The 26,434-nt window shown below is 34.5% G+C and overlaps 1 protein-coding gene across 3 annotated transcripts in view; it reads right to left on the reverse strand.

Annotated features, from left to right (window-relative positions):
• The window catches only part of FSTL5 (follistatin like 5), a 377,325-nt gene that overhangs the window by 90,335 nt on the left and 260,556 nt on the right, over positions 1 to 26,434 (reverse strand). For all 3 annotated transcript variants that reach the window (XM_059470972.1, XM_059470973.1, XM_059470970.1), the window contains one exon: positions 26,074 to 26,194. In XM_059470972.1, coding sequence (XP_059326955.1) covers positions 26,074 to 26,194 — 121 coding nt within the window. The remainder of the gene's footprint in view (positions 1 to 26,073; positions 26,195 to 26,434) is intronic.

Consider the following 26,434-nt stretch of genomic DNA (forward strand, 5'->3'; position numbering starts at 1 on the left):
TAAAAACTACGAGGTTGCATTTGTAGTCTCTGTATCACTTTAAAATTTATTATGTTGTTAAAGGGAGGAAGGGAGGAAGTTCTTACTCAATTGTAGACTGCCTTTGTTAATTTAATACCATTAACAAATGTGCAATTTGAACCTTCTCATTTGTTTCCTTAAGTTCTGTGTATTTATTCAAAGCAATATCCTTCCAAGTCTAAACTAATGAACATTATGCCAAATGGTCCCAGTATTTCAAATTAAGACCACGTCACGCCTGTATTTATTTTGTTTGCCTATTTCAAACCTAATTTAAAATAAAACCACTTTTAAAAGCAAGCAAAAAGCCTTTTGTCTATGAACTACAGTAAGCTCTGTACTTAATGCATAACATTACTTAGTGGCTTGAATTAGGTGAAATGCAGCTAGGTAATGTGCCTTTTACTCTTCTGGCATTGATCCCAATTTCCTTAAAATGATGTAACAAAGGCGTTTTCATCAGTGTCATTTTGCTGTTCTTTTACAGCAATTTTAAAATCAGCACCCTTAGCATGACTAATTTTGTCATTATCTGCTGTATATTCTGCTTTGAACTCGTTGTAAACATATTATTCACATATTTAGTAGAATGTTTCAGTATGAAAAGTATTGGTTCATGAGTGCCTGTTCTCAAAGATCTTATGCCAGTTAGTCTTTCTGTTCCCAAAATCCATTTAAAAACACACACACAAACATGCCAAAAAAAACCCCAAAACCCTAAAAACAAAACAACAACAAAAACCCTAAAAACAAACAAACAAAAGCATAAATAACTTTTTCATGACTCCTTAATGTTTTAGCTGCAGAGCTTGGATTGAAATTCAGGCAGTTGATGATACAAAAACTGAAAGATCTAAATGTTATAACTAGCATGTATTCGTCTTTTGTTGTCACTAACAAGAGACTTGAAAAACATTTTTGTGCTGAAATGGTAATATTGTAATAGCTGCGGCTTTTAGGAAGTCCTGTAGAAACCAATTCTATGAAAAAATCAGAAAACACGAACGGAAAGACAATATTTTCTCCATTTATTTATAGTACTAGCCAACAAAATTAATAGTCAGAGATTGGTACAGCATCCTAGGAAACATTTAATTTGTGGGAGAACTTAAAGATTCTCTGAAAGACAAATGTGAACCACAAGGTTTCTGTTTCCTCTCACAATAAGACAGTATATTTTATTCAAATATCTAGAAAAATTGAGTGCTTCCTGCTTTAAAAGCATAAGGGATGAAATAGAATGTATCAGCTGTCCCCTTGCTTCAGTGAATTTAGCATCAAACTCTTTTATTACTGCAACAGCTTTCATCTTCAATTTTTTAGGACCAAGAATGACTAGAGAAGCAAATATCTTTAAATACAATTCTTAAAAATAGATTGAAATAAATTTGATAAATAAATCACAGATTATTATATTTATGAGAAGTTTATAGATGTGTGTACTTAGTGCTTACCATTGAAGCAAAGTCTGTTATTTAATGGTTCTTTGAAGAAGAAGAGTGACTGTAGACTGTGACTCTAAGAAGTAGCTGAAAGACTTTTGGATTAATGGGCTGCAAGTTCATTTGTCAAGAGAGAAACACTGAAGTGATGACAAGGAGTTTCATCAACTCTGTCCCCTCCAGCAGAGAAAAATTCAGATCAATGATTAGAAATTCTTTGCAAAGCAACTAAAAGCAAACAAAACCCAAAATAATCTTGCTCCATCATTTGTAGGCATGAATAGTATTTGCAGCTCTGTGTCCTCTGCATAGTAGGTAAAAGCTCAGAGAAAAGATAAGAGGGATCAAGGCATGGAGCAGTTTACATAAATATTTTAAAAAATCAGAAAGGCTTGAATTTTTATTTTAAAAAAACTAATGATGCAGAGAGCTTTGCTAGAAGTCAGCAAAATCATGAATGACATGGAAATGCTGGAAAAGCATTTCTATGACAGCACAATGGCTTATTGTTTCTTTTAATACTGGAAAGTCATCAAAATAACTGAGAGGCCAGGTTCAAAATGAAGGACAGTAGCTTGAAGTGATATATCTGAAAAAAAAAATATCTTTTCCAAAGGTTATTATAGATTCCAGAAGATTACATGTGCCAATCACACAAACACTTGGGAGAAATTATAATGATATTATTTTTACACTTCTCTAAATATAAACTCAAGTAAACTCAATGTTGAAAAACCATTGGACTGGCTGGACCTGGGACCAATACAGTTGGTTTTATAGTGTTAAGGCATATTTCTTCATTCTACATGGAAATCACCCCAGAAATGGGATTTTTAAGTTTTCTTGACAGAAAGAAATCTTTAAGTGTTAGTTCATTTAGTAAATTAAGTGAACATAATTGAAGGTAATTTAACATTTTTAATGAATCAAGTAAATCAACTGCAATGCAGCTGAATTAATAATCAGTGTGTATTATCTCTTGAAAATAATTTGACCCCCCTGATATTTTTAATTTATTTTAATAGTATTTCCTCTGAATATCTTTGCTCACACATTATGCATTTTAACTTTAAAAAAATATTAATAATGGCAATCATTATTAAAATCAGCAATTATCACCTTTTGTTAATTTCAAGTTCATGAGCTGATTAGGCTAAAACAAAATTTCCGAGCTCATTATATGTGCATTTTAAATTTAATTCTTACTTTAAGTAATTTAATTTATGTCCGTTGACTCAAACTCCTTCTCAAGACCCTGTGTTTTACACAGATGTGCACAAAATCCATATGTATTAGTTCTTGCCTTATATTCTTGTATCCTATTACAGGAAAATTGAGCATGTTTTGAAAAGTATCACTATTGCAATTGTTAAGGATATTTACAACAGGGTCTACTCTAGAAACTATGTTGTTTTGAGAACCCTGTGAAGCTGAATTCAGTTGTTATGAGAACTTTGGAAGCCAAAGGGAAAAACCAGGCCAAGAAAGTCAACTCCTGATCAGTACAGCTTCAATGTCTTCCATTGCAAGGGAAATCAGCAATCCACTCCCATAATGTCGACAGCCTGTTTCTCACGGACTATTTATTAGGCATAAGCAAAACAATCCAAACTTTGCATATCCTGATTGACAATCTAGTTCTTTCTCCTCATGAAGAAAAAGGAATTCCAGCTTTTATGCATTTAAGTCTCTTGAAAGGAGAGTAAACGAAGTGGCAAATATTAAGTCTCTCTCCCTCCTGTCTCCACTATCATCTCAGTGGACTGAAACTGCCTGCCCAACCTTAACACATCCTCTCAGTATGTTCTGTAACTGATTTCATGCACCATTCAGTGAATCCTAAGGGAAATTTCAAAGTTATTGTGATGGGTTAAAATTCGATTTGATGCGTGCTGCTGGAATTGCTGATCTGACAGTAGTCAGATGTGGTATCCTAGGTTTATGCATATATAAAATTGCAACTTTTATAGATTCAATATTCCAACTTAGACAACAACATATTTCTAGCCTATAAAGTTGCTGCAAAAGTTAATTATAAATGATGCTTAAAAAAGAATCTCTGAGTAAATGAAGTAAAAATTTTTGGTTAACCTATTCCCATTTTTAGACTTAGATCTCATTTCAAAGGCTACTCTTAAGATTAACAAGATATAGTTAAAACACTCGTACATAAAAATATTTACAAAATAACAGAAACCACAACAGTCCAGAAAATATAATAAATTCTCTCAAATAAAATGATACATCACTGTTTAAGAAAATATGCCAAACTACAAATTCCAGTCATACCTGTCCTGATATGTGATTTCACATTGACAGTGATGATTGTATCTGTGGACACACATGAATAATGACTGTGCATCCATAGCATTTCAACATTTTCTAACACATTTTCTTAAACATAGTTTTTCTTGCAGCAATAGCTACTTTTAAAAAATGTATTTTAAAAAATGCATTTTTTTTTAAATTTTAAGATGAGAGGAGAGTATGACCTGTGCAAAAATAAAGCAGAAACAAAAATCTAGTGGATTATAGAGCAGTATTAGCATGTGTACTTCAAATGAGTTATATTAGAACTTAAAACACCTCACGGACTTGCAACAAATTTTCTCATTTAGTGTCCAACACTTAACACTTTACACTTATATCCCTTATAAATTCAACAGAGAATTTGTGTCTTTGTTCAGAATATGGAGAATGACTCTCCACAACAACACTGACATTGTCACTAAAAAATACTGCCTGTGTTTGAGTTTCAGGTATTTTCTTTTAAAACAGAAAAATAATTCTTGCTATGTTATTGTATTTTTAATAACAACCATTGCAATATTGGACTGTGTCAGTCTGAAAAAAATAATAGCAGAAAGCATATCAGATATTGATGCAACATGGATGAGATGTTAAATTTAGTCTCAGCACTTTTTGGGGCATATCAGTGTTTAATTTTCTGAAGTCAGTATTTTTAGGTGCATAAAGCTGAACTTCAAGTCTTCCAAAATTGCTGTGCTGAGTCTTTGCAACAGTAATGAGAAAGGTATTAAAGATGTTCAAAAGAGGAAAAGAAATGCAGAATAGAGTGAGAAAAGCCATGTAGAAAAATATACTAATTGAAAAAATTTTGGAACTTAGGTTGAATAAATTTTTCCATTCCATAACTAACATGACATATTCTTTTTCTTTTTGAGAAGGAACATTGCTCATTTTTGCCAAATGTAATGCACCATTTCCAAAACACCTCTCCAGTTTTGCTGATAACATCACATCAACACCAACTTATGCACATGACCAAGTTTCTGAAAAGCTTTAATTTGATACTTTTGTGCATGCTGTCAGCTTCTGTGCATTTCACCAACTCCTCTGGGACATATTTCTGTGCACTAGAAATTATCTACACCAAAAATGCGTATTTTAAAACATACTTGAACAATTTTTCTTCTGCATTTGCTGAATATAGTGACTGATCAGATGGAAAATACCAAAAAAAAAATAATATGATGACTTTCTACAGTCACTATAAATGTATTCATTAACTTTAAACCCTATACTGGATATGCCATTGATCTTGCACTATGGTCATATATGTGATTGCACAGATATCAATGTCTTCAAATTATGATTATATTTAGTTAGCAAGGGAAAAAATGTTCAGGAAAAGGTCTTTTTTTTTCTATATTTTCTTACTTATGTTCCTTCAGTTAAATATCAGTGTGGTTTGGCTTGTTTCAAAAGAAATTACTCATGCCATTGCATTTATTCATTTGAGTTTTGGATAATTTATAAATTTAGTATCTTATGTTTCACTTTTGGAATGATGTAGACAGAAACAAGTACTACAAAGAGATCATTCTGCTGAAAAGAACACTGAATGTTCCTCTGATGTACCAGAATACGTAATGAGTGGTAACAAAAACTTGACAGAATAGTGAGAGGAAGAAATGCAAAGAGGACAGATCAAACTACAGATTTCCAAAATTGGGATGTACTTGCAGCTGTGAGCAGCCTAAGCAAGGCTTCTAAATAGCCCAACTAAAGTGGAATTCATCACGGTGGATGAAACTCTTAAAACCAGAATACTTCTCCCCATAGAAATATTTAAAAAATACTTATCATTTCATGTCATCTGTTCCATTCAAAAGTCAAAAAGATTATTTTTCACTAATAGCTTCAAAAAGCATCGCTCTTCAGGTAAAAAAAGAAAGAACATATGAAAATGATACTTCATAGAAAGAAAACCAGGAGGTTGACAGCCAATGACCTCAGTGTTTATCTGCAAATCAATAACAACACCTATTTGTATATGTACACAACCTCAAGAGATTGCTATATCTAAAATCAGTGTTTTGACAACTTTGCTGATTTACTTTCATTTAAAAACTGTTAATAAATCTTTGCTTCTTTTTCTAGCTGCTTTTCCAGCTATACAGAATGTCAGATGCATTTAGAATAGTCTATGCTTTTTTCTTTCCCTCACCCCAAGCCTTCATTTCATCTCTTCTTATTCTTATCTTTTATTTCTCCCCAGTCCTACTTCCCCTTTTGTTTTTCTACCTTACTATTTACACCAGTGATCCTGTTTGTTCTTCTAGTCCCTTCTTAAATACATTCGGATGCACTATTTATGCAATAGCTCTAGATACTGCAGCGAGCATCAGCGGGCTTTTTCCACATCTGGAACTGACTTGGCTTCACCCTTGGGTGAGGGAGGGGAGGAGGGTTCACAGCTCTGCCTACCCTGTGGCTTGGCAGCACAACTTGGTGCGCTAACCATTCACTAGAGTTTGCAGGTATGCACCCTCACCACTTCCCTGCCTCAATTCTGGGAAAGATGTGTCTGTTCCCAAATGCAGATCTCCTCCTGATGTATGGAGGCAAGGTGGGAGCTCCAGTGTTCTAGTCCAGTGGTTGTCCATGCTAGTCTGGACATCAGGGAGAACATGACAGCGAGCACTTTATTTTTCACCCAGCAATTAATCTGAGATTTTTTTTTTTTTCAGATTTAAATCTTAATCTAAGCAGTAATACACCTTTTAGAAGATACTACCAGAGTATGACTTGCTGTCAGAATAGGAGTGCATACAATTAAATACAAGTATATTAACCTGATTGTTTTCTATTGCTACTTCTATTTCAGTTTGTTCCACATAAGAAAAAAATTGTTTTCAAAGCGCCGATCACAAATATAAATGTTAGCCAATTTAAATTGATACTAGAAACTATTCAGACTTTTCCATAGATGTATAAAATACATAACAATATTTGCAATTATTTCTCTCCATGTATATCCTGTAGAAGTCATCTTCTAAGGACCCAGTCACCATGTGTCACCATGACTTTTAAACCTTTATAAAACAAAGATTCTAGAAACCACCTCTTAGATCACTCTTTTCAGATTTTCCTGTATAGCTTTTTGACAAGACCTGGAACAGCATTCAGCTGTCTACAGTGTCAAGTCCTGTCATCTCTGGAACACTTCCTTAGCTGAAATAGGAGCTTTCCCACCATTCCATCCAAGACTGCACAGTTTCACAGTTTATCTTTTCAGTCATTCATAGAACATGTCAATGCATATTGCAGATGTAGATTTAAACTTTAGGATAAAATTTTCACAAAGTTTTAGAAAACCAAACTTAGTCTCACTTCCCCCTACTCCAGATCACTCTTCTTGACAATCCCTCAAGATCTGGATTTATGGTGCTGAGCCATCACATCAGGCTTCAGAAACAGGCAGACACATCTTCTGAAATATAAAAATTCTTATTCAATGTCTGCTGATTAATTCCTGATATGGAAAAATGCTTCTTCTTGATAACACTTTTCGCAAAGAATGATTGCAGATAAGTGACAAAAGGAAAGTGGATGTGTTGGAATGGGATATACACACAAGGCTGGGACACAAGCACAACGAGATACATAAAACATAGATTAAAGTTTGCAGTCTAAGCTCCAAATGTAGTCTGAATTTGGAACATCAAGCAGAACCCATAGCTCTAGAAGCAGCACAAACTATTTCAGCAACAAAGCTTTATAATAAAGCCACCCCAATCAGATAAATTAATCCATATGGTCAGAACAAAAGTATCCTGTAACTGATAGGGGTCAATAGCACAAGGAACAAAACACCAGGCAAGCATATAGTGATAATATTTTTTTAGCCCCCATCAATACAAAATTGCCAGGCCAGAGGCAGTTTAGAGTGGTGACACTCGGATAATGAATCAGGAGAGTAAACTATCCTGGAAGAAAAGGAATACAGACAATTATTACCTGGCCTGTTAGCTGAAGAACTCAACAATTCCACTGCTTTAATCTAAAGAATACCTTAATTTGGAATGGAGGGAGCATTTTTCAATGAAGAAGAAGGAAAATAAAGTCCTGTCATCATGTTTTTACACTAAGGTAACGTTAAAGAAGAAAACAAAACCAAGCCCAAAAAAATATATCCCAAATCAAATTACCAAAAAGACTAGCATTTTTCTTGTAAGAAAAAACCCAAAACCTAAAAAAAATATAGATTTCAGATATTAATTCATTATGACTCCTAAACAAAAACTCTTGAGTTGTTCAACTTTATGAAAATAGTATTGATTACTATGTTTTAAATCTGAAAAATGTACACCTTTTCTATTGATAGAGAATAAACCTCTGCTGTCATAGGAAAACAATAGTAGTAATTATGATAACCACACATTTAATCCAAACATATTAGCACAAATGGAACGGATGAAGTTTGGTATATGTCTATCTTCTCATACATACAGAATGTTTACTTACAAAAAACTTCATAATAAAATGTATATGAAATAAAGGATTTTCTAAGATGAAATAGGGCCAGGAAAATTAAAAACCTCTTGGAAGTTCTATACAAAAATTAGAAAATTGAATTAGAATTTGTATTCAATCAAAAAAAATTGAAAGCTATTTTATAATAAAAACTTCATTTCAATTATCTTGATTTTCACAGACACTCCACCCCCTGCAAACTGTAACATATTTTTTAACATGGATTTCAAGTTCTACACTCAGCTTCTTTGGCTTCCTCAGGCTGATTCTACTCACTCACTTGGGTTGCTAACACGAAAATATGTAGCTTGTTTCAACTATTACACAACTCCCATCTAAGTGTTTGTTGCCTACTAAGAAGTTCACCTTAGCTTGTACATGTTTTTTCACTTTTTCCCAACTTCACTGGACATCACCATTTGTATTTATTTTCTCAGCCCCCATCTTTCAGGGGGAGAGAGATTTTCCCTAGGTCCCCTGTTACTCATTTGGTGTAAATTTTTCGGCGTACTTCTTTTCGCTGCTGATTTATGTCCGGCTGATTTATTACCGGAGATGATAGCTCAGAGAATGCCATTTGCTCTGTTTCTCGGCTGTTTAGGCTTGTAAGGTTTTCTGTGTTGCTGTTTAGGTGGCCTGGAAAGGCCCAGGGATGGCCTTGGAGAGCCGACGCTTCAAAGGACGAGGAGAGACTTCTGATCTTGTCTCGGTCTTGGTGTTTATTAATTGTTTATCTAAAAGATTTTCTTTCAGCCCGACAGAGGTCTGCACAGCAAGTCAGCCATGGGCACACTCCCGAAGCCCCCGGGCGGTCACTTATCTTTATACCCTAAGTTACGTGTACAATATTTATCATTTTTCTCCAATACTTTCTACTCTTATTAACCGGTGCACTTCTAGTAATGACCAATCCCAAAGTGCCACCATCACCACAGAAGATGGAGGCCAAGAAGAAGAAGAAGAAGGACAGGACACGCCCCAATTCCTCCATCTTACTTCTTTAGACCCCCCTGTACCAAAATCCTAAACCCTGTGTTTTACACTCTAATTAACTTATCCCTTCACCATTCACCCAGTGAAACCTTCCCAGTCCTCATACAGGCGTCGTCTCCTGTGTAGGATCAAAGTCCAGCCACCAGACACTTCTGGCAACATTCCAGGATTCCCGAGCCCCCCAAGGGTGGTCTCGGCCTCTCTGCACCTCCATCCTGAGGTGCTGAGATCCCACAATTTGGCAGACAAAAGACAAGATATTCTCCACAAGCTGTATCAGCAGTGAGATATAAACTAAAATTCTGCCAAAAATTCAGTCGCTACAAATCAGTTTGTCTGTCCTTAATCTCACTTTTGATCTAAATCTGGGATGGATAAGTAAAACAATTTATGAACAAAAGACCTGATATTAAAGACAATTTTTAATAGTAGACTATATTCAGTTTCTACTTTGGATGCTTTCAACAGCTTTTATTTTCAGGAGCATACAAAGCTCCGGCTGTTGTGAAAGCTGCTGATTAGCAAGCATGAACTACTGACAACAGACTCTCTTTTCTTAACCTTCACAAATGTCTCTGACACAACTTTGCCCTTATGGTCTACGTGAATGAAATATAATTGAATTTCATGTAGTAAATATAGTTCTAGGTAAACAATAATAGGGTTAAAAGGTGATGTTGAAAAAAGCCAAGAATGAAACAAACACTCCCACCTTCAGGACAAATTCAACTCTAAAAGACACCTCACACTGACATTCTATTATCAGCTATATTCATCGACAACCACTATATTCATCGACAAACTACTTTTCTTTAAAATGTCTTTAAAATCTTAAGATACAAATAATAAACCCTGATGACTGACTACTTTCAAAGAAAGATATTTCAGTTTGGAGCATTCACAAGAGGTTTATAATACCAATAAACATAAGGGAGGATTATACACTACATTTTCTAAATCCTCACAGGAATTCTAATGAGGAATAAAGCCAATTATGATTCATTATAAGATGAATTGTGAATGTTTAGCACATCACTAGTGCAAGGTTCACCCAGTACTGGAAATTAGCAATGACAAAAAAAAGAATGCCATAAAGTTGAAAGTAATATTTTTCATTAAAACATTTGCACACATAAGTATTCATGAATGGTGTTCTATGACAAAACTCCGTGGTAATTTTTGTACTCTGAATAAATCAGTTTAAATTATGCACCCTGTGGTGATGGCAAATTCAGATACAGAGACTGCTAAAGAATGAACTCTAATTTTTAAAAAAAAATTTAAAAATACAATGTTAGTAAATTTGCAGCCTGTAAAGACAGACTGGGGTTAACATCAGAGGACTTCCTAGAGAAGTGAAAAAGCTGTATCTATTCAGCTTTGTGAGGGCAACACTTAGCAGACTATACCCATGAATTTAAGCCTGTACTGGTTTCTACTTTGAAATGATGAGCAAAATGGTTAAAACAACAGTAGTGAACATCATTTACTCTAGCCAGGCTTTGATTCACTCACTCAGAGCACTGCTGAACCCCGCTTAGGGAGGTGTGGATAGCATGAATGAACTGCAACTATCTTCCCCTGCCTTCGGGCTCGAAGGGTCAGCATTTCACAGACTAAAGGTCAGCTTACTACAGGGGTTTCGATAATGTTCAATGTTTTCATTAGTGATTTGGCTGACAGGACAAAATGGACCCTCAGAAATCTTGCAGCTGTCACCAAATTCAGAGGATCAGGAAGCAGACTTTATAAAGCTCCCTCTGCAGGACAATGCAAGATTGTCCTACAGAGGGAACTTTATAAACAGAAGGAATGGGCTGAAAAACTGTGAAATTCTACCAAGACAAATGAAAAGTCTTACACTTGGGACAGAGTAAGTCCATGTAAAAATACAGGGATTCGGCTGGCTAGAAATCAGCTTTGCAGACAAGGATTCAGGTAGACCACAAATGGAACATGAAAAAAGGAGTTTGGACAAATGACTGAAATTCTCCTCTGACATGTTCTTTAGTTCAATAATCCCAGTTCTGAAGGAGTCTGTGAAAAAACTGAATTATTAATGCTAGTGGTTAGGGTTACAAAAGGCAAAGGTGATCCAGTTCGTGAAGCCCAGATGGATTTCTGAAAAGCTCTTAACAGTATCCCTCAAGTCTTCACCGAGAGCTTTGAAGGGACAGCCCCATGTTTTACAAACTCTGCCAGCATGACTTCACATCCATCCCAGTGCGAGCCTAGGGAGCAGCAACAGTGACAACAGGCAGCAGGGGCATGGGAAGGGAGCCAAAGGAAGGTTAAAGCGTCCAAGTGTTCAACAGAGCCAGCTTCCCAGCATGATACTGTTCTTTATCTGGATAGCATTTCATTTGCTCAAAGTACAGCCTCAGTTTACTCCAGTTTCAAACAAGACTACGCAGAACCTCTGCACATGCATCCCTTATCTTGAACATGAGAAATATGCAATCATGTCCAGCTAAACAATTAATCTAAATTGAATAAACTATTAGTCTGATGCATTGCACTAGTTAGGAGCCTTGACTCAAAAGTAAAGGCAATTTTTCCACTTAAAAACACACTTTTTTATCATTAGTTTTCTATTTTTTCTTATTTTAATTATCTGTCTTGTTCACTAAACACTGTTCAGCACCAATAATAAAAGACACAGAAGTTTTAACAGACAAAAGCTAATTTTGTGCTTTACTTATGATTTATTCTCCATTCTCTTCATCAAATGAGACAGAACACCAAGGCATATAAGCAAAGATAATTAAAATTTCATAATGCAGTAACAAAAAGTTGAGACAAACTTCCTTTAATACCTTAATTTAAAGACTTTAAATATAAATTATAATAAAAGGAAGATATCAGTAAAAATCCCACCATCTATCACTAGTGACAGCCCAGCTTACATGGAGTTAAATCTTCAGAGTATATGAATCTCTAAATAACTGGAGGCCTAAGAGCTGCCACAGCTTCTCATCTTTCCACAAGCACTGCCAATTATTTCTGCTGGGGACTCCCCAGTTATTTGGTGTTGGCCAAGAGAAGTGACCACGGATAATGCCTTTCAGATTCAGTTTCTGAGGGAGCAGTTTTCAATTATAGCCTCTTCTACATCTTTTTGTTTAGCAAATTTCTTTCACTCCATCCATCACTGTATCAAACTGCCTCCTCGTGTAATTTGTCTCCTCAGCAACTCTTGCCACCAGTGCTATCATCATTTACCTACTTTCTAGCTGCTGTCAAAGAAATCAATTTAAATTAATGGTGTCTCAGTGAATAACACATGACCTCAGAAAAACTAACTAGTCAAATGCTCAAAGTGGGTCCACGGTGGCATATGAAGATATGCAAAATGTCTTGTTTAGTTAGAATAATTCATATTTCCTGCTGGAGATTCCTGTGGATTAGATCATGCAAACTATGTGTCGCACTCAACTGTTTTATCTAAAGTAGTTGGTTTAAAGCTAACTCAGCTATTTTTCATTAACTTGTATCATAAATATTCAGTGCTTGACATATACTTTATCCAAAACACAATGAGTTTTTGCCATTCCTTTTTTCTATGGGATCTATTAAAGCATAGGGAAGCAAAGGACATAATACCTCAAATATTCTCAAATCCTCTCTCTCTCTGTAAGCCAAAAAGAATTTGCTTCATATACAAAAATTCCATCATTGTAGAAGTTTGAAAGTACCTTAAGGTAAATGTGATCAGAGAATGCTTCCTTATTCTGTTTTTCAGATTAACAATTGAATAGTTAAAATGACACTCAAAACATCTGCAAACCTAAACGACCCTTTTGCAATGAAGTTATAATGATGAACAAGTTAAAATACCCCAAAAATAGTCACAGAACAAACTTTTGTTATATGCTATACTTTTACTTTATATTGTAAAAGTATATATATGGCAATACCTTAAGAAAAATGGTATTTGGGTAAGAACAAAGAGTAATGTGCATTAGGAATAACACATAATTAAAAAGACATCCAGTCCATTACTCCTTATAATGTTTTCTGGTTCTCTCTTGAAATGAAATTTCACAGAAAATGAAGTTTTGTGTTAAACACAGCTTTCTTATCCAGTGAACATGGAAGTGTTAATTCACTGAAGTAAGAGTGATAATTGGTTTTGACCTTGTTTATTGTAGAATATGTTGCTGAATTTGTCTAAACAAAAACCGGAGTTTATGCAAAAATCAATTTCTGTATGCTTATTGTATTTGCACATGACTAGTTCAAGTAAAATCATTTTATCTAAATGCTAGGAGTTAGCATAAATATTTTCAAGTAATTTTACTAGTATAGATCCAAATTTAATGCTCCTGTTTATTGCAAATACAGATTATGAACACCAATACTGCACATTTGCTGTTGCCTAAAATGAAACACTTAAAATGCTTCAATCTATGAAGTATTTCTGGAACTAATCAATAATGAAATGGGAATATTAAGAGGAGAGTTGACAGCCCTGATAATTCACAGTTTTATGCATGAAGCTCTCAGTTTATAAATGTAATAATTTGCCAATTTTATTTATTGTGTACCTTCATTGCACTTTCAAATTTCAAGGTGTTTTTTCCAGAATGGTAATAGAACTTCTAAACATTTTAGATCTATGAACCTGTTCTGAGTTTTCTAATAAACAAATTTTGTAAAAACCATCTTCTCATCCAGTTCTGTCAGGAGAAGGAGAAGTCAGTATTCTAAAAAAGTAATTCAGGATTAAATTAGCTGAACTGTGAATGTGGTTAGAAAGCCTAAAGCATAGCAGAACTACTATATTTCCACATAAAAAGAAGGGGTCCATGCAACTGTTATTCAATACTTCCCTGAAATCATCAGACTAGAGTTAGGAAGCAGCTCCTCACAGAAATCTTTAACATAGAAACATGAATAAATGAAAGCTGTTTTAGTATGAAAGAGGTTCTGAAAAATCCATCAGCTGGCTGAAGTGCCTATTTACATTTAGAGGGGAAAAAGAAAGCAAGCAGAACTCAAGGTAGGCTCTTTTACCTGACTGTACAGAGCCTCTTAATTCTTATTTGCTGAGGAGAGTTCTACTCCTCGTAAGACCAGATGTTTGTGCAAAGGACCAAGACTCCTTCTGGAGCTCAGTGACCCATATTCTGAGCCCAAGGACTGTGGATATTCTGCTCTCAGCTTTGCATATCTGTAATGTTTCCCCAAGATCAAAGCAGGCAATGGGCTATGCATCTAAGGAGATCAGCACAAAGGTTAAAGCACCACCTAAAGACAGAGGGGATTAAGCTGCGACTCCTAGCACTTCAGTCCTGTATCATGCAGTCCTACTCACAGTATTTTCTACCCTTTCTCACACACCAGATTTTGAAATCTGTTGGCAGTAGTGTTATGAAGAAAAGTCCCCAGTGGAGTTGCACCTGGACCTCCACTGAAACTCACATTGTTCAACACCATTCAGGAGAAATGAAAATAAAATAAAGTGATACATTTTTCTGGGACAGAATGTCTTGAGAACAACTTATTGGGTAGTTTAGGTAGCAAACATAAAAGCTGATTTACTTCAAGACCTTACCTATGATACTGGTATGCCAAATTCAATATACCTAATTCATTATGGAAAGTATCGCATGAAGGAAATTTAAAGTGTCAAACCTTGTTTATAGAATGATAGGCTCTTGACTAGATAGCATTGCTCAGGTATTGAGCACACAGGCTTTAGAATACACTTTGCAGTTTTATGGAAACATCTACTCACTCCTGGCAATATGACAATAAAAGGAATTATTAGGTAAAGACCAGAATTCAGAAAAAAAATCCTATGGCACTGTTGCCTGAAAAACTTGACTGTTTGCTTTATGTCCCTCCCTCTGTAAAAAACTTCCAGTAAAACTTGAAAAAGAACAGAGAAACACAACAAAAATTACCAAAGATGTGGGAGGTTTTCCATACAAGCAACTATAAAATGACTGAGGAATTTTAGAATGGAAAAGAGATGACTGCAGAGATATGTCAGGAATGTAAAGAAAAAAAAACACAACAAAATTGTTTCAGAAAAAAAAACATGGAACAATTGTTCATGGTTTCTTATCATACACAACTTAATAAACGAAACAGGAGGTGTGTATAATGAAGGTAAAAAAAGAACACTTGTATCCAGGACACATTTCAGTGTGTCTCTGAAACAGAATATTGTAGATGTTAATTCCACATGGGTCCAAACAGTAAACAAACCTATGAGTGAGGCATCCATCAAGAGCTATTAAAGAGAGACAGCCTGTGAGGAAAAAAATACCCCTAAAAAAGTGAAAATATTTTAGAAGAAACTTATTTGCTTTTGCTTCTTTAGCAATTTTACATAGGCACTCTTACAACGAAGACACTGCAGCAGATATACATTTGTTCTAACCCAGAACAGTTAACATTTATATGTTGATATTTAAAGTAGACATTAACTCAACAATTCATGAGCAGGAACACAACATTAATCTTTGTTTAGCATCAAATATTTCTTAAATAGACTATTCAGGAAGTTTTAAAACACTAATAAAATTCCCTCCAAGAAATATATCTCTACCACATGTCTTAGTTGGGAAGAATTATAATCATAATGCAAAAGAAATTTTTAAAAAATTACCCTTTCTCAAATATTTATTCGTGACAGAGTGGCAAACAGATTACTTGTTGGATCCCTACCCATCTACCCTACAATCAGGTTCCCAATTCTTATACTAAATAACTACATAAAGAAGGCTCATGTGGTTTTACTCTCCTCTAGGTTTTCACTATTTTGCATCTCTGTTTAAGACCTCTTTTGAGACAATATTGCACTATGTAAACCTCAGCTTCATAGCCTTTGTAAGACACCTTCTTTTTAACCACAGTCAAAATTGCATTTCCATATAAATCACTTGCTAACCTACTTAAGATAAGATTTGACACTCTGTGAGCATGATGACCAGCTTGAGAATCTACTGACAATTTAATTCTGTATATAATAGAGGCACAGGGATATTTTGTTAACATGTTTCCTCATTTCCTTTGGTAGAAAATGTTCAGGTTTTCTTGTTGGGGGTTGGGCAGAAGACTGGGCTTTTTTAATATCCAACAGCATTCACGATACATTTGGAAAATTGTAAAGATGTTTTTAGGCTGTAGATAGTGTGAGAGAATCATTTAGATTAGAAAAGATGTATAAAATAATCATTTTCAATTTTAATCCAGCACTAAGGAGTCCAGACTAAACAATGTCACTAATTGTCACAGCTGTACATCTCAGATAATATTCATCCAGCTAAATAAGGGATGCAGTCAGCAGAGGGAGTGGAGTCAGACAATTTCATCTACTTCATGATAGACAATTTTATCAAATATATGCAACCCACACATGCATAAATATTCCTACTGAATTCAGCTCACATGTAATTCTTTAATGAAGACATAAAGAATACTATATGTAATTATGAGATGGTTACTTCTGAAGGTTTGGAAAGCCAATAGTGATGAGACGCAATCAGTCTCACAGTTTATAATATCACAGACCACTAAAATAGCTGTAACTGGAGTAGCTGATATTCTTTCTGCTCTACCCATATAGTTGTCAATATTTATACCAAGTTTTAGCAGCGTAAATTCACACTCCTTAACTCTAGACACATACAAATATTCTTAGGAGTGACAGAATACTGGAAGCTACTTACAAACACTTAGAGATCTGTGCTACTAACCAGGCATTTGCTTGATGACAAGAGATAAAGACTTATTGAAATAAAATTAAAAAAATAACCAAACAGAATGAAATAAAGAGCTTTTCACGTATATCTCCAAACAAACCAAGTAGTTCTATGACTACTGGATTGAACTGATCATAATTTCCTGAGTTAAAATAACAACATGTAAATTCCTTCATTCAATATGTAACTTCAGAAAACAAAGCTAAGTACTATTCAGAAAAAACAATTTATCATGATGGAATACATTTATCGAAGCAATTTGTGAATGTACTAAAACAACCAGCATTTTCTACTGTATGTACTAGCAACTTTTACAAAGTAGACCAATAAAATTAAGAGATGTGTTAAAGAACAATATTGTGCCTTAAAAAACCAAACCTCACTAAATTTTTTGAAGTGAATGCATTTTCCAATGCTCCTTCCAAGATCAATTAATTTTTATTTAAAATGTAATAGATTGATAATTTTAATATTGAAAATTATTTTATCCAAATTTTCTTTGACATATTCAATAAAGTATTTTCTTCACGGTATACTTCAGTTAGCCAAAAATACATATGTATTAGGATAGTCATAAACTGCAAAAGCATACAACATAAAAAACCCTCACACTATGGAATCACTAAAGAGAAAAAAAATATCTCCAACTAAAAAGCTATGGAGAAATGATACAACAAAATGTTCAATTGCCATATTATTTTGAGAAATTAAGTTAGGAATGAAATTTCATGAAATAAGAAAATTTTACTGGAACCTAATCCACCATGAAAAATAAAGGGAAGTAGAAGGAATATTCTGCAAAATATTTCTTTGCAATGCAGATATTTTTGAGGCAATTTCTCCTAACTGTATGTAATGGATATTTGAGGGTATTCAACAAAAAACTTCACAGAGCAATGTAATGTACATTCCTCTAAGGTCTAGTGATGAAAGCTCACAAGTTTTGCAAAATTTGAATTATTATTTTTCTATTAACTCTATTTACAGAATTTTCAAAGTACTTTCATAAAATCTGGTACAAAACCATGCCTGCAGATTTTCTTTTACAGTGGCAATGTCAGATATTCTTAAGAAATCCAGATGTCTAAGGAATTACTAAAAACCTTCTACATTCTTCTAATGATTCTTGAAAATTTTTATTTACCCAAATGTGAGAACAAGCAGAGAAAGCAGAGTAGAAGAGTTAGTAAAAAACCCAAACCAGACCTCTCTAAAAAAGTCCCGAATCACCACCAACAAAACCAAACAAAAACCTAAAGAAAAAACCCAAAGAATAAATCAACAATCCAAAAGAAAAAAAAACCCAAACCCAAAAAAGTTCTGAATAAAATTACTAAGCAACACTGCTCTGAAATGAACATTAGTGCTTGATATTTAAAAAGCACCAGTAGGCAAAAATAGCAAAACAATGAATAGATTAATCAAATGGCTTTCTTACTAAATAATACTTTATGAGCTATTAATATTCATGATAGTTCCAGATGAGTAATTCTCCCTTGAAATAGAGACACTTAATGTTCTTGCTTGTGGATTAGCTGGTGATTGTCTCCTTTAATGCCCAGTCATGACTTCTTATGCTCTGATAGCCTCTTTCCCCTCTCCACCCCACCCCCGTTAAGAAGAAAGAGCTTCCTTAAAATAGTCAATAAAGCAAACTAATTATAAATTATTATTTTAAATTTTCCTTGAAATTTCCTTAGAACATCTACATAAAGGCTTTTGTGGATGTTGGAACACCATTCATAGCCTAAACCCACAGGTACACTGCTCTGCAGATATGAAAATATTCCCATAATTGACAACATAACAAAAATATTAGCAACACTACTGTAACTAACCACAGATAACTGATTCCTGAGCAGTAAGCAACAGATCAATTACTGAGGTGCTTTGCTAACCATAGGCAAATATGTGGAATTGTTTGGTGTTTACTCTTCCCCCACCATCCTGTGTCACTCTCCAGAATAAGCTCATTGAAAGACGTGCAAGACATCTGGTATGTCGAGCCAGTGACAAATGCCATGCAAGTCAATCTCCAGCAATCCCCTTGTCTGAAACAAAGCTGCTATAACTGAGGTGTTTTGTTCCAGTCCTCATCCTCTGCAGCCCTGTATTTCATACTGCTATGTCTAGTAACTTACATCACCAAAGCAGGTTCCAGGTAAATGCACTGATAGGATTAGCAAACAGCACAGCTCAAGGTTCATAAACAGCATCTCTTAGTTTCCCCACTATGATGCCCAAAGAGCCTTTGAAATATTTATTTACTCATGCAAACCTAGGGTGGCCATAAATATGTTACTTGATTCCCCCAAAATGTGAATTAAAATCAGTCGGCATCAAAATGAGTTGATTTAGTGGCAGGTGAGAAATTTCAGGCACACTACTTCAATCCATGAAACAATATTTAAAACACTAGATATTTTCTTGTTTCTAATTATCAGTTTAAAGTTCAGCCCACTAATATAGGAGGGTGCATTTTCTTCCAGGTGAGATTCTCTAGATTGAAAATACATATAACACAGGTAAGAATTTGAGAGCTAGATCAGATTGAGCAAAAAAAATTACCATGAAGTCCAATAGCTCCTGCTCAGTATGATGTTTACTGGTGTTTTCAGAGGCTAGCGATGAAATACTACACCCCCAGGAACAATCTAATACACTCAAGTTGTTGCTGAAAAGGAATTAATGGTAGCAGGAGACAGAATAATACCTCTTCCCCCCCTCAGAAAATGTTTCCTCTACTGTTTGTTAACATGTTTTACTACTGAAGACTCATCACAGCCATAAAGCTCTGACTCAGATTACACACTAAATACAATATTTGGGACCTCATATTGAATTAACTTGAAATATAAATTACATAAGGTTTGTTTTAATTAGCCTTGAAGATAACTTAAGGAATCCAGTGGGAAGTCTCATTTGCTTCATTGAGTATTTCAGTCTAGGCCTTCTAAAATTTAGATTTTGTTGTAAGGTTGTTTAGTTGTTTGGTTTTGAATTCTTGTCCATTTTGCTTCAGAAATGACGGTTTGCATTTCAAAAAAAATTTCTGAACATGCGCCTGTAATTATTGCATTTGACAATTTAAAGTAGAAGTAGAGCTATTATAATGAAAGCAGTGATGTTTTAGAATATTTTTTTCAGGACGGAGAGAACACAATAATAAGCATATGTGTTCGTAATTATCACTGTATTTACAGGAACTTCTGGCTGCTTCCTTTCCACATGATTCAAGACACAACAAAGCATTGATTTTGACAGGCATATTAGTCACTGGCCTTTAAAGTTTCTCCTAAAAGGTGAGCCCAAAACAAGTTCTGTAATTTTGGACCAGATCAAAAACTTCCATAGTATCTGTTATTACTGGAGGTATATAAATCACTTAATACCAATGCTTCAGCCACAAGGACTGCTTGAAGCCCAAATTTGCTATCTGTGACCTGAATGTTATTTCAAAACTGAAGGTAATTTTAAATATACAGCATTAGTATGTACAGCAGCAACATACAAGATCCCAAATAACTGCTGCACAATAGATTATATATTGTTTACAGCGTTGAGTGATGCCTGAAAGCACAAATAATTCCAGCAAAACTACAAAGCATGGTTAATAGAAGAATGAAAATTAGGTCAAATTTTGTTGTGCCAAGATAATTCTCACACTTTATTGAATGCCATGGGGTAGTTTTTAAAGTCAAGTCCTCAGTGCCCAAAGTCCTTCTGTGGCCCCTTTTTTTTGAGCATTAGACAACATCAAGAATAGTAACAATAGGAATAGATACAATAAGGAAGAATTCTGAGAGACATTGGGTTTTTTTCCCTTCATTTTATGCAGGATATCAATTGATCAATGGAGCTGTTAGTTCAATTACGTAAAATAAATTTGGAGTTTATATTAATTGTATTCAATCAGTTTAATTCATAAATGTCTAAGTTAGTTAATTTCTTTCTACTGAAATTACAAAGGGAAGTGCCTACATATACATCTGCTGAGTGATCAAACAGAATAATTTATTACTATTTATTTCCTTGTGCTATGCCTTGAGATTTTACAGCCCACCATGAAGGCCACTTGAAGTATCTGCTTTGAAATTTTATTTATATGGGAGGAAAACAAGTAAGATTATTTATTTTAGAAAAGAACACTAGAAGACAAACAAAAGGAGGCAACATTTACAGTGAACACAAAATTATCATGATACCACAGGAGACACTAACCAAAGAAAGAAAATCTTTGAAAAAGAAAGGAAGCACACTGGTTGAGATTTACATTACAGAGCATATAAACTGTATTCCACATCCCTTTTAGCTTTTGTTCAGTTCCTTCATCCTAGGATTTTGCCTGCCCTTTCAGAAAAAGTTAAATATATCTTTCCCCATCTAAAAAAATGTTTGCTGATAAAAAATCCTTGAGACTGGATGAGGAAGGAATGCAGAAAAGCAAAACAAAACACTAAGATGGAATTGGATCACTTTTAGGATATAACTTTACACCATGTGGCCGAAGCAGTGGAGGACTGAATCAGCTGATTCCTTCTGTCCCAAGCTCCAAAAAATCCAGCTAGAGCCCAACTTTCGGCTTTATCTACCTGTGTTAGAGGAAGTAATTTTTCAGGTTCCTCTCTGCACACACTATTAATTTAATTAAACTGTTATGGAATGTAGCAGACAAATAATTAGGAGATAGATGCTACAGCAGTACAATTTACCCCTCCCAATATGAAAACAGCCTATAGCTAGAAAATAGCAGGTAAAACTTTACAGAAGCCACTCAAGCATCTTCATGTGTCTGCAACATTCTGTGAAGCTTGGCTGAAATGTTCAAGGCTGAGATGTATTCCTTGTTTGTTACTGCCTCAGCATCTGACCTTCTGAAAGGGGAAAGGGATTTTTTTTATTCCATTGCACATAGTTATTTACATATGACTGTCCAGTGTAATGTGTATCCATTTTTTCAGATGAAATGAGACTGTCAAAAGTAAATCACAGAATACAAGCAAGCATGTATATGTATGTATGTATAGATATAGAATTATGTGCATATTAATACCTTCAAAACAGCCTATGCTTCATCTTGGCCCTTAAGGTTGTTCCTTTTCTACTGCTGAAGTTAAAAAATAGAATTGCTGGTATTTGTGAGGAAAATTTCTAATTAACTATGCCAATGAAAAAAGTCCTACCTGAAAACGCTAATGAAAGAAAACTGATAATTAATTCCAAAGGTAGACATTCCTATTTAAATAAAATGCAATTGCCTAATTCTTTAAAAAGAAACTACTTTAATGGAGCAGTTTGTTCAATACCACAATGGATATGATTTTTTAATCCTATCTGTGTTCCAAGTCTTATTTAAGTGTTTTTAAATAGTATTTCAAATCACTGCTGGAAAAGTGTACACTAGTTGTATGCTTGATTATCACTATCCCCGTTTTAGGCCAAGGTTGAGAACACAAATTTCCCTTATCCCTTTTCTCACACCTTCTCCAGCTTTATCAAAAGTTCTTGTATGCTCAATAGAAAATGCTGATGGAAAATTACCTTTAGAAAATGAGACTTGTTTAATGTTGATGAAATTCAAATAAACTTAAGTTAACTACTATACAATTTATATTTTAGCAGTGCTATGTACAAACTGGCTTGAAAAGAACCCTTGTGGTATTGCCATGTATAAAAACTGTGGTGCTGTGACCCCCAACATCCTGCCCAACCTCTACCACCTTGCCTTATCATTTCTGTGTTCATACAACTCAGATTTCTGTTACACAAATAAAATAAACAAACAACTCCTTTGAATTCTGTGTGGAAGCTTTGAGTAGGATCAATTTCTCCATTATCACAAAGCTGAATTTTCTTCACTGCCAATTTGAATGAATAAAAGTCAGTAACATATATTCCAGCAGTTGCACAAACATCAACAAGAACTTGACATTTCTCAAATCCACCCCTTCACTACAATTAGGGATAGAGGCATGCCCACTGGGAATAGCAGATATTGAACTGAGATTAAGTTCCATATGTACTTTATAATGGTAAAGGAATGGAAAAAAAAACATGAAAAACACACTGTCAAGTTCAATTGATGGGATCCTGCAAGAGGTCAAAAAATTCAAGAAGAATTTTTTTATTTGAATTAATGGCTCAGTCTTTTAAAAGTCTCTAAATAACAAGTAACACTATCATATTTTAGAAGACAATCCCCTGGAAATACCATTACTCAGTTATAATCTTTCAGTCATTAGATAGTTATGAAAATAATTTGGAAAAAACTTTCATGTTTTTCCTTCTATTTGCTCAAGATGTTTGAAAGTGAAAAATTATCTTTTCCATATTGTAAAATGGGATAATTTTAAAGATACAACATATAATCACAATGTAGCATAATAAGAAAAAGAATAAATCATTACAGCATAATAGAATAGAATGTAAACTTGAAAGTATTAAGTACTTAAAGAAAATCCTGGGGGAAAAAAAAAGCTTTATTTGTATTTGGAAGAAATATTTGCAACCTTCCTATGTGACTTTATTGAGGAAAATTAAAACGTATAATTATTTTGTACGTGGATGCTTAATTGAAGAGATTTTTTTTGGAATAGCGCGTGGAAGATGCGTTCTGTTGTCTCTTGTGTACATTTTCATACATGGATCTGGTTCCATGTCTACATTAATTCTCTTTATCCTGGTAAATCCAGGCTTGGCATTCCTAGTAACATGTCACCAGCTTTGCCATAGGCAAACAACACAGGCCTCTGGAGAGGGGCTGCCACATTTGCTTTACCTCGGGTTAGCATGGCTTGTGTGGAGAGCTTGGTTTCGGCTTTGTGTCACCTTGCTTAGCCATAAGAGCTCCAGTTGAGTGACCAGGTGCCACACTCAATTTGTTTTGGTTTTGCTTAGCTTAGTTTACTTTTATAGCATTATATAATTTTTGTTTACGCTGGTGAGATAGGTCAAACTAACTGACTTCAAACTGTCTTAAGATAAAATGAAAATCGAACTATGATTCATCCTCAAATTTACTTCAAGAGTATTTATTTTATCTTCATGACAAAGCCTAATACTTTGTCACAGTTCTTTGGCTTTCTAGGCACACACCAAGCAATAAAGTAGCAGCTCGTTTTAGGTTTTATTTTTTAATATTCAATGAATACATCTAAGTTTTGTTAATGACATAGAAGAACGAATCTTATTCTAGAAATCATCTTCTAAGATAGCCTTTTAATTTTAAATAGGGTCTTCTCCACTACTCTACTGCAACAAAGAAACCTAACTGATTCCAAATCTTATATAATCTAATGTTTTCATTAACATTCATATTAAGGCGATGCTTACCATATGGAAATTATTTTCATTATTCAAAAGTCCATTAAATATACATAACAGAAAGCTATTCTTATGTCTGGAGTTGTACAACTATACAAAATAGTCCCTCAGAGACACATCAAAGTCTTATTTCGAAGAACAATGTTATGCTTCCATTAATACAATGTTTGCAAAAATCATGCTAATGCTTTAAACATGTCTTTAACCTTCTTGGATTGCTGTATATGATAAAGACTTCTATATCAGCTTCTACATCTATGCACTTCATCACAATCTACAAGTACAATACCTAGCCACATAATCATAGTTAATGTGTTTTTCTACAGATGCTATATAATTGTGTACATTTTTGTAAGCCAAACTTGTATCACAACCTTTAAAGAAGAAATTAAGTTATTTCCTAGTGTTTTGCTGCTGGAGATGAATTCATTTACCTCACCATCACAATGTCCTAATAGCTTCCATTTTCTTCCTCCACCTTATTTCTTGGTTCTGCTCACAATTCTTTTGCATGAGTTATGTTCTGACCCTTCACTTAATCAATTCAGGTCGCACAACAGGATTGTGGTGGGATGTAGAGGCTGAATATTTTTCTGCTGACTTAGTAAGTGACTGAGAGGAGAGACTGTGACTGTTAGGGCACTGCAAGAAAGCCAGTCAGATAACCTCAGGAAGCAGGATCAAGTTATTTTTAGGAGCAGTAAGTCATTTGTTCAGCTAAGCTGCGTCATAAAATCACACTTTCTGAAAGACTTTCAGAGAAATAAAAATATAATTCAATGATTAAAAACTAAGGTACTTTCAGGCAGTCTGTCTTGATTATTCATTTCATGTTTATTCTTTTTGCTTTCCATGCATCTTTTTTCTTTTTTTCTAATATCAACTAACTACTTTATAGTTTAAAACGAAGCAATTTTATATCCCTTTTTCGTTTGACATCACCTGAAGTGGCTGAGTGTTCATCTGCTCAAAGATAAACTATAAGAAGCAACAGTCTGTAATTACTCAAAATAAAGATACATTAATGGACTAGTCAACCTATGATAAGTAATTATAAAAAGAATTTAGGACAAACTTGATCGTCTGTGCTGCCATGTTACTGAGTTTAGAGCAAAAGCTTCTAAACCAAAGTCAGATTTTAAGATTGAACCTTGAATTTGAGGTAGACAAGAGTGAAAAATCATCAGTTCTTATCTGGATACGACAAAATATATGGATATTACTGTATAAAAGCTCTTAACATCTTCCTTCTGTCTGTTAACCCAGTGATTTGGTCAAGTTGTTTGCTTGACCAAACTACACACATTTGTCCTGAGACCCCTTTGGCATCCAGAGAACAAACACCTTGCAAAACAACACACCAAATCTTAATCTCCTTCTGTGTCCTTTGAGGCCACAAGGCACCTAAGAGAAATATTACATTTGTTGCTGGGTGTGTCAAAAATGCTCTTACCAGCACTCATAAACAAAGGGTGTGGGAAGGTATTTCAGTTCCATTGATTATGTCTTGACCACACTACTTGCCACTTGCACACAACACAGACTTATCAATGCTTGTTGGCATCAAGAAAGATTATCCATGAATTCTCCACTGCCAAACTCCTTGATAAATCAGGAAGCTACTGGGTATCATTGGTTTCTGCTAAAAAAATTTCTGCTGTTTCATGACTATTAAATTGCCCTAATTTAAGTACAGCATCCAAACATTTCATGCTTCAAAAATCAAAAACCACCATTCAGAAAAACAGAGAAAGAAAGAGAAAGTAAGACTCAAGGAAGAGGCTAGTCTTGGTACTTACGAAAAGCTCTGTAGAACTCCTCTAGATCTAGGTGCTTGTCACTGTTATGATCATCATATTTCAGCAAATCGAAAACAGAGCAGTCAGACGGCTCCTTGCCAAGCTCATCCCGTTTTATTACCTGACAAGAAAATTATAACCATGAAATTACATTTGAGCTCTTTGAGTTCTCTGGTATAATTAATTGTTTCTAATAATCATTTAATAGATCATTTTAAGGTTGCTGTGGGGCAATTAACTGCAGCTGTGTAAAGTCAGGGATTTTCAGTTACTTTGTAATTATTTATTACACTTTTTAAAGTTAATACCTTTAGGACAGACTCTCTGAAATGACACTGAAGTTTTTTAGAACATAGCATAT

This window comes from Ammospiza nelsoni, chromosome 4 (genome assembly GCF_027579445.1).
Source record: "Ammospiza nelsoni isolate bAmmNel1 chromosome 4, bAmmNel1.pri, whole genome shotgun sequence".
Classification (NCBI taxonomy): domain Eukaryota; kingdom Metazoa; phylum Chordata; class Aves; order Passeriformes; family Passerellidae; genus Ammospiza; species Ammospiza nelsoni.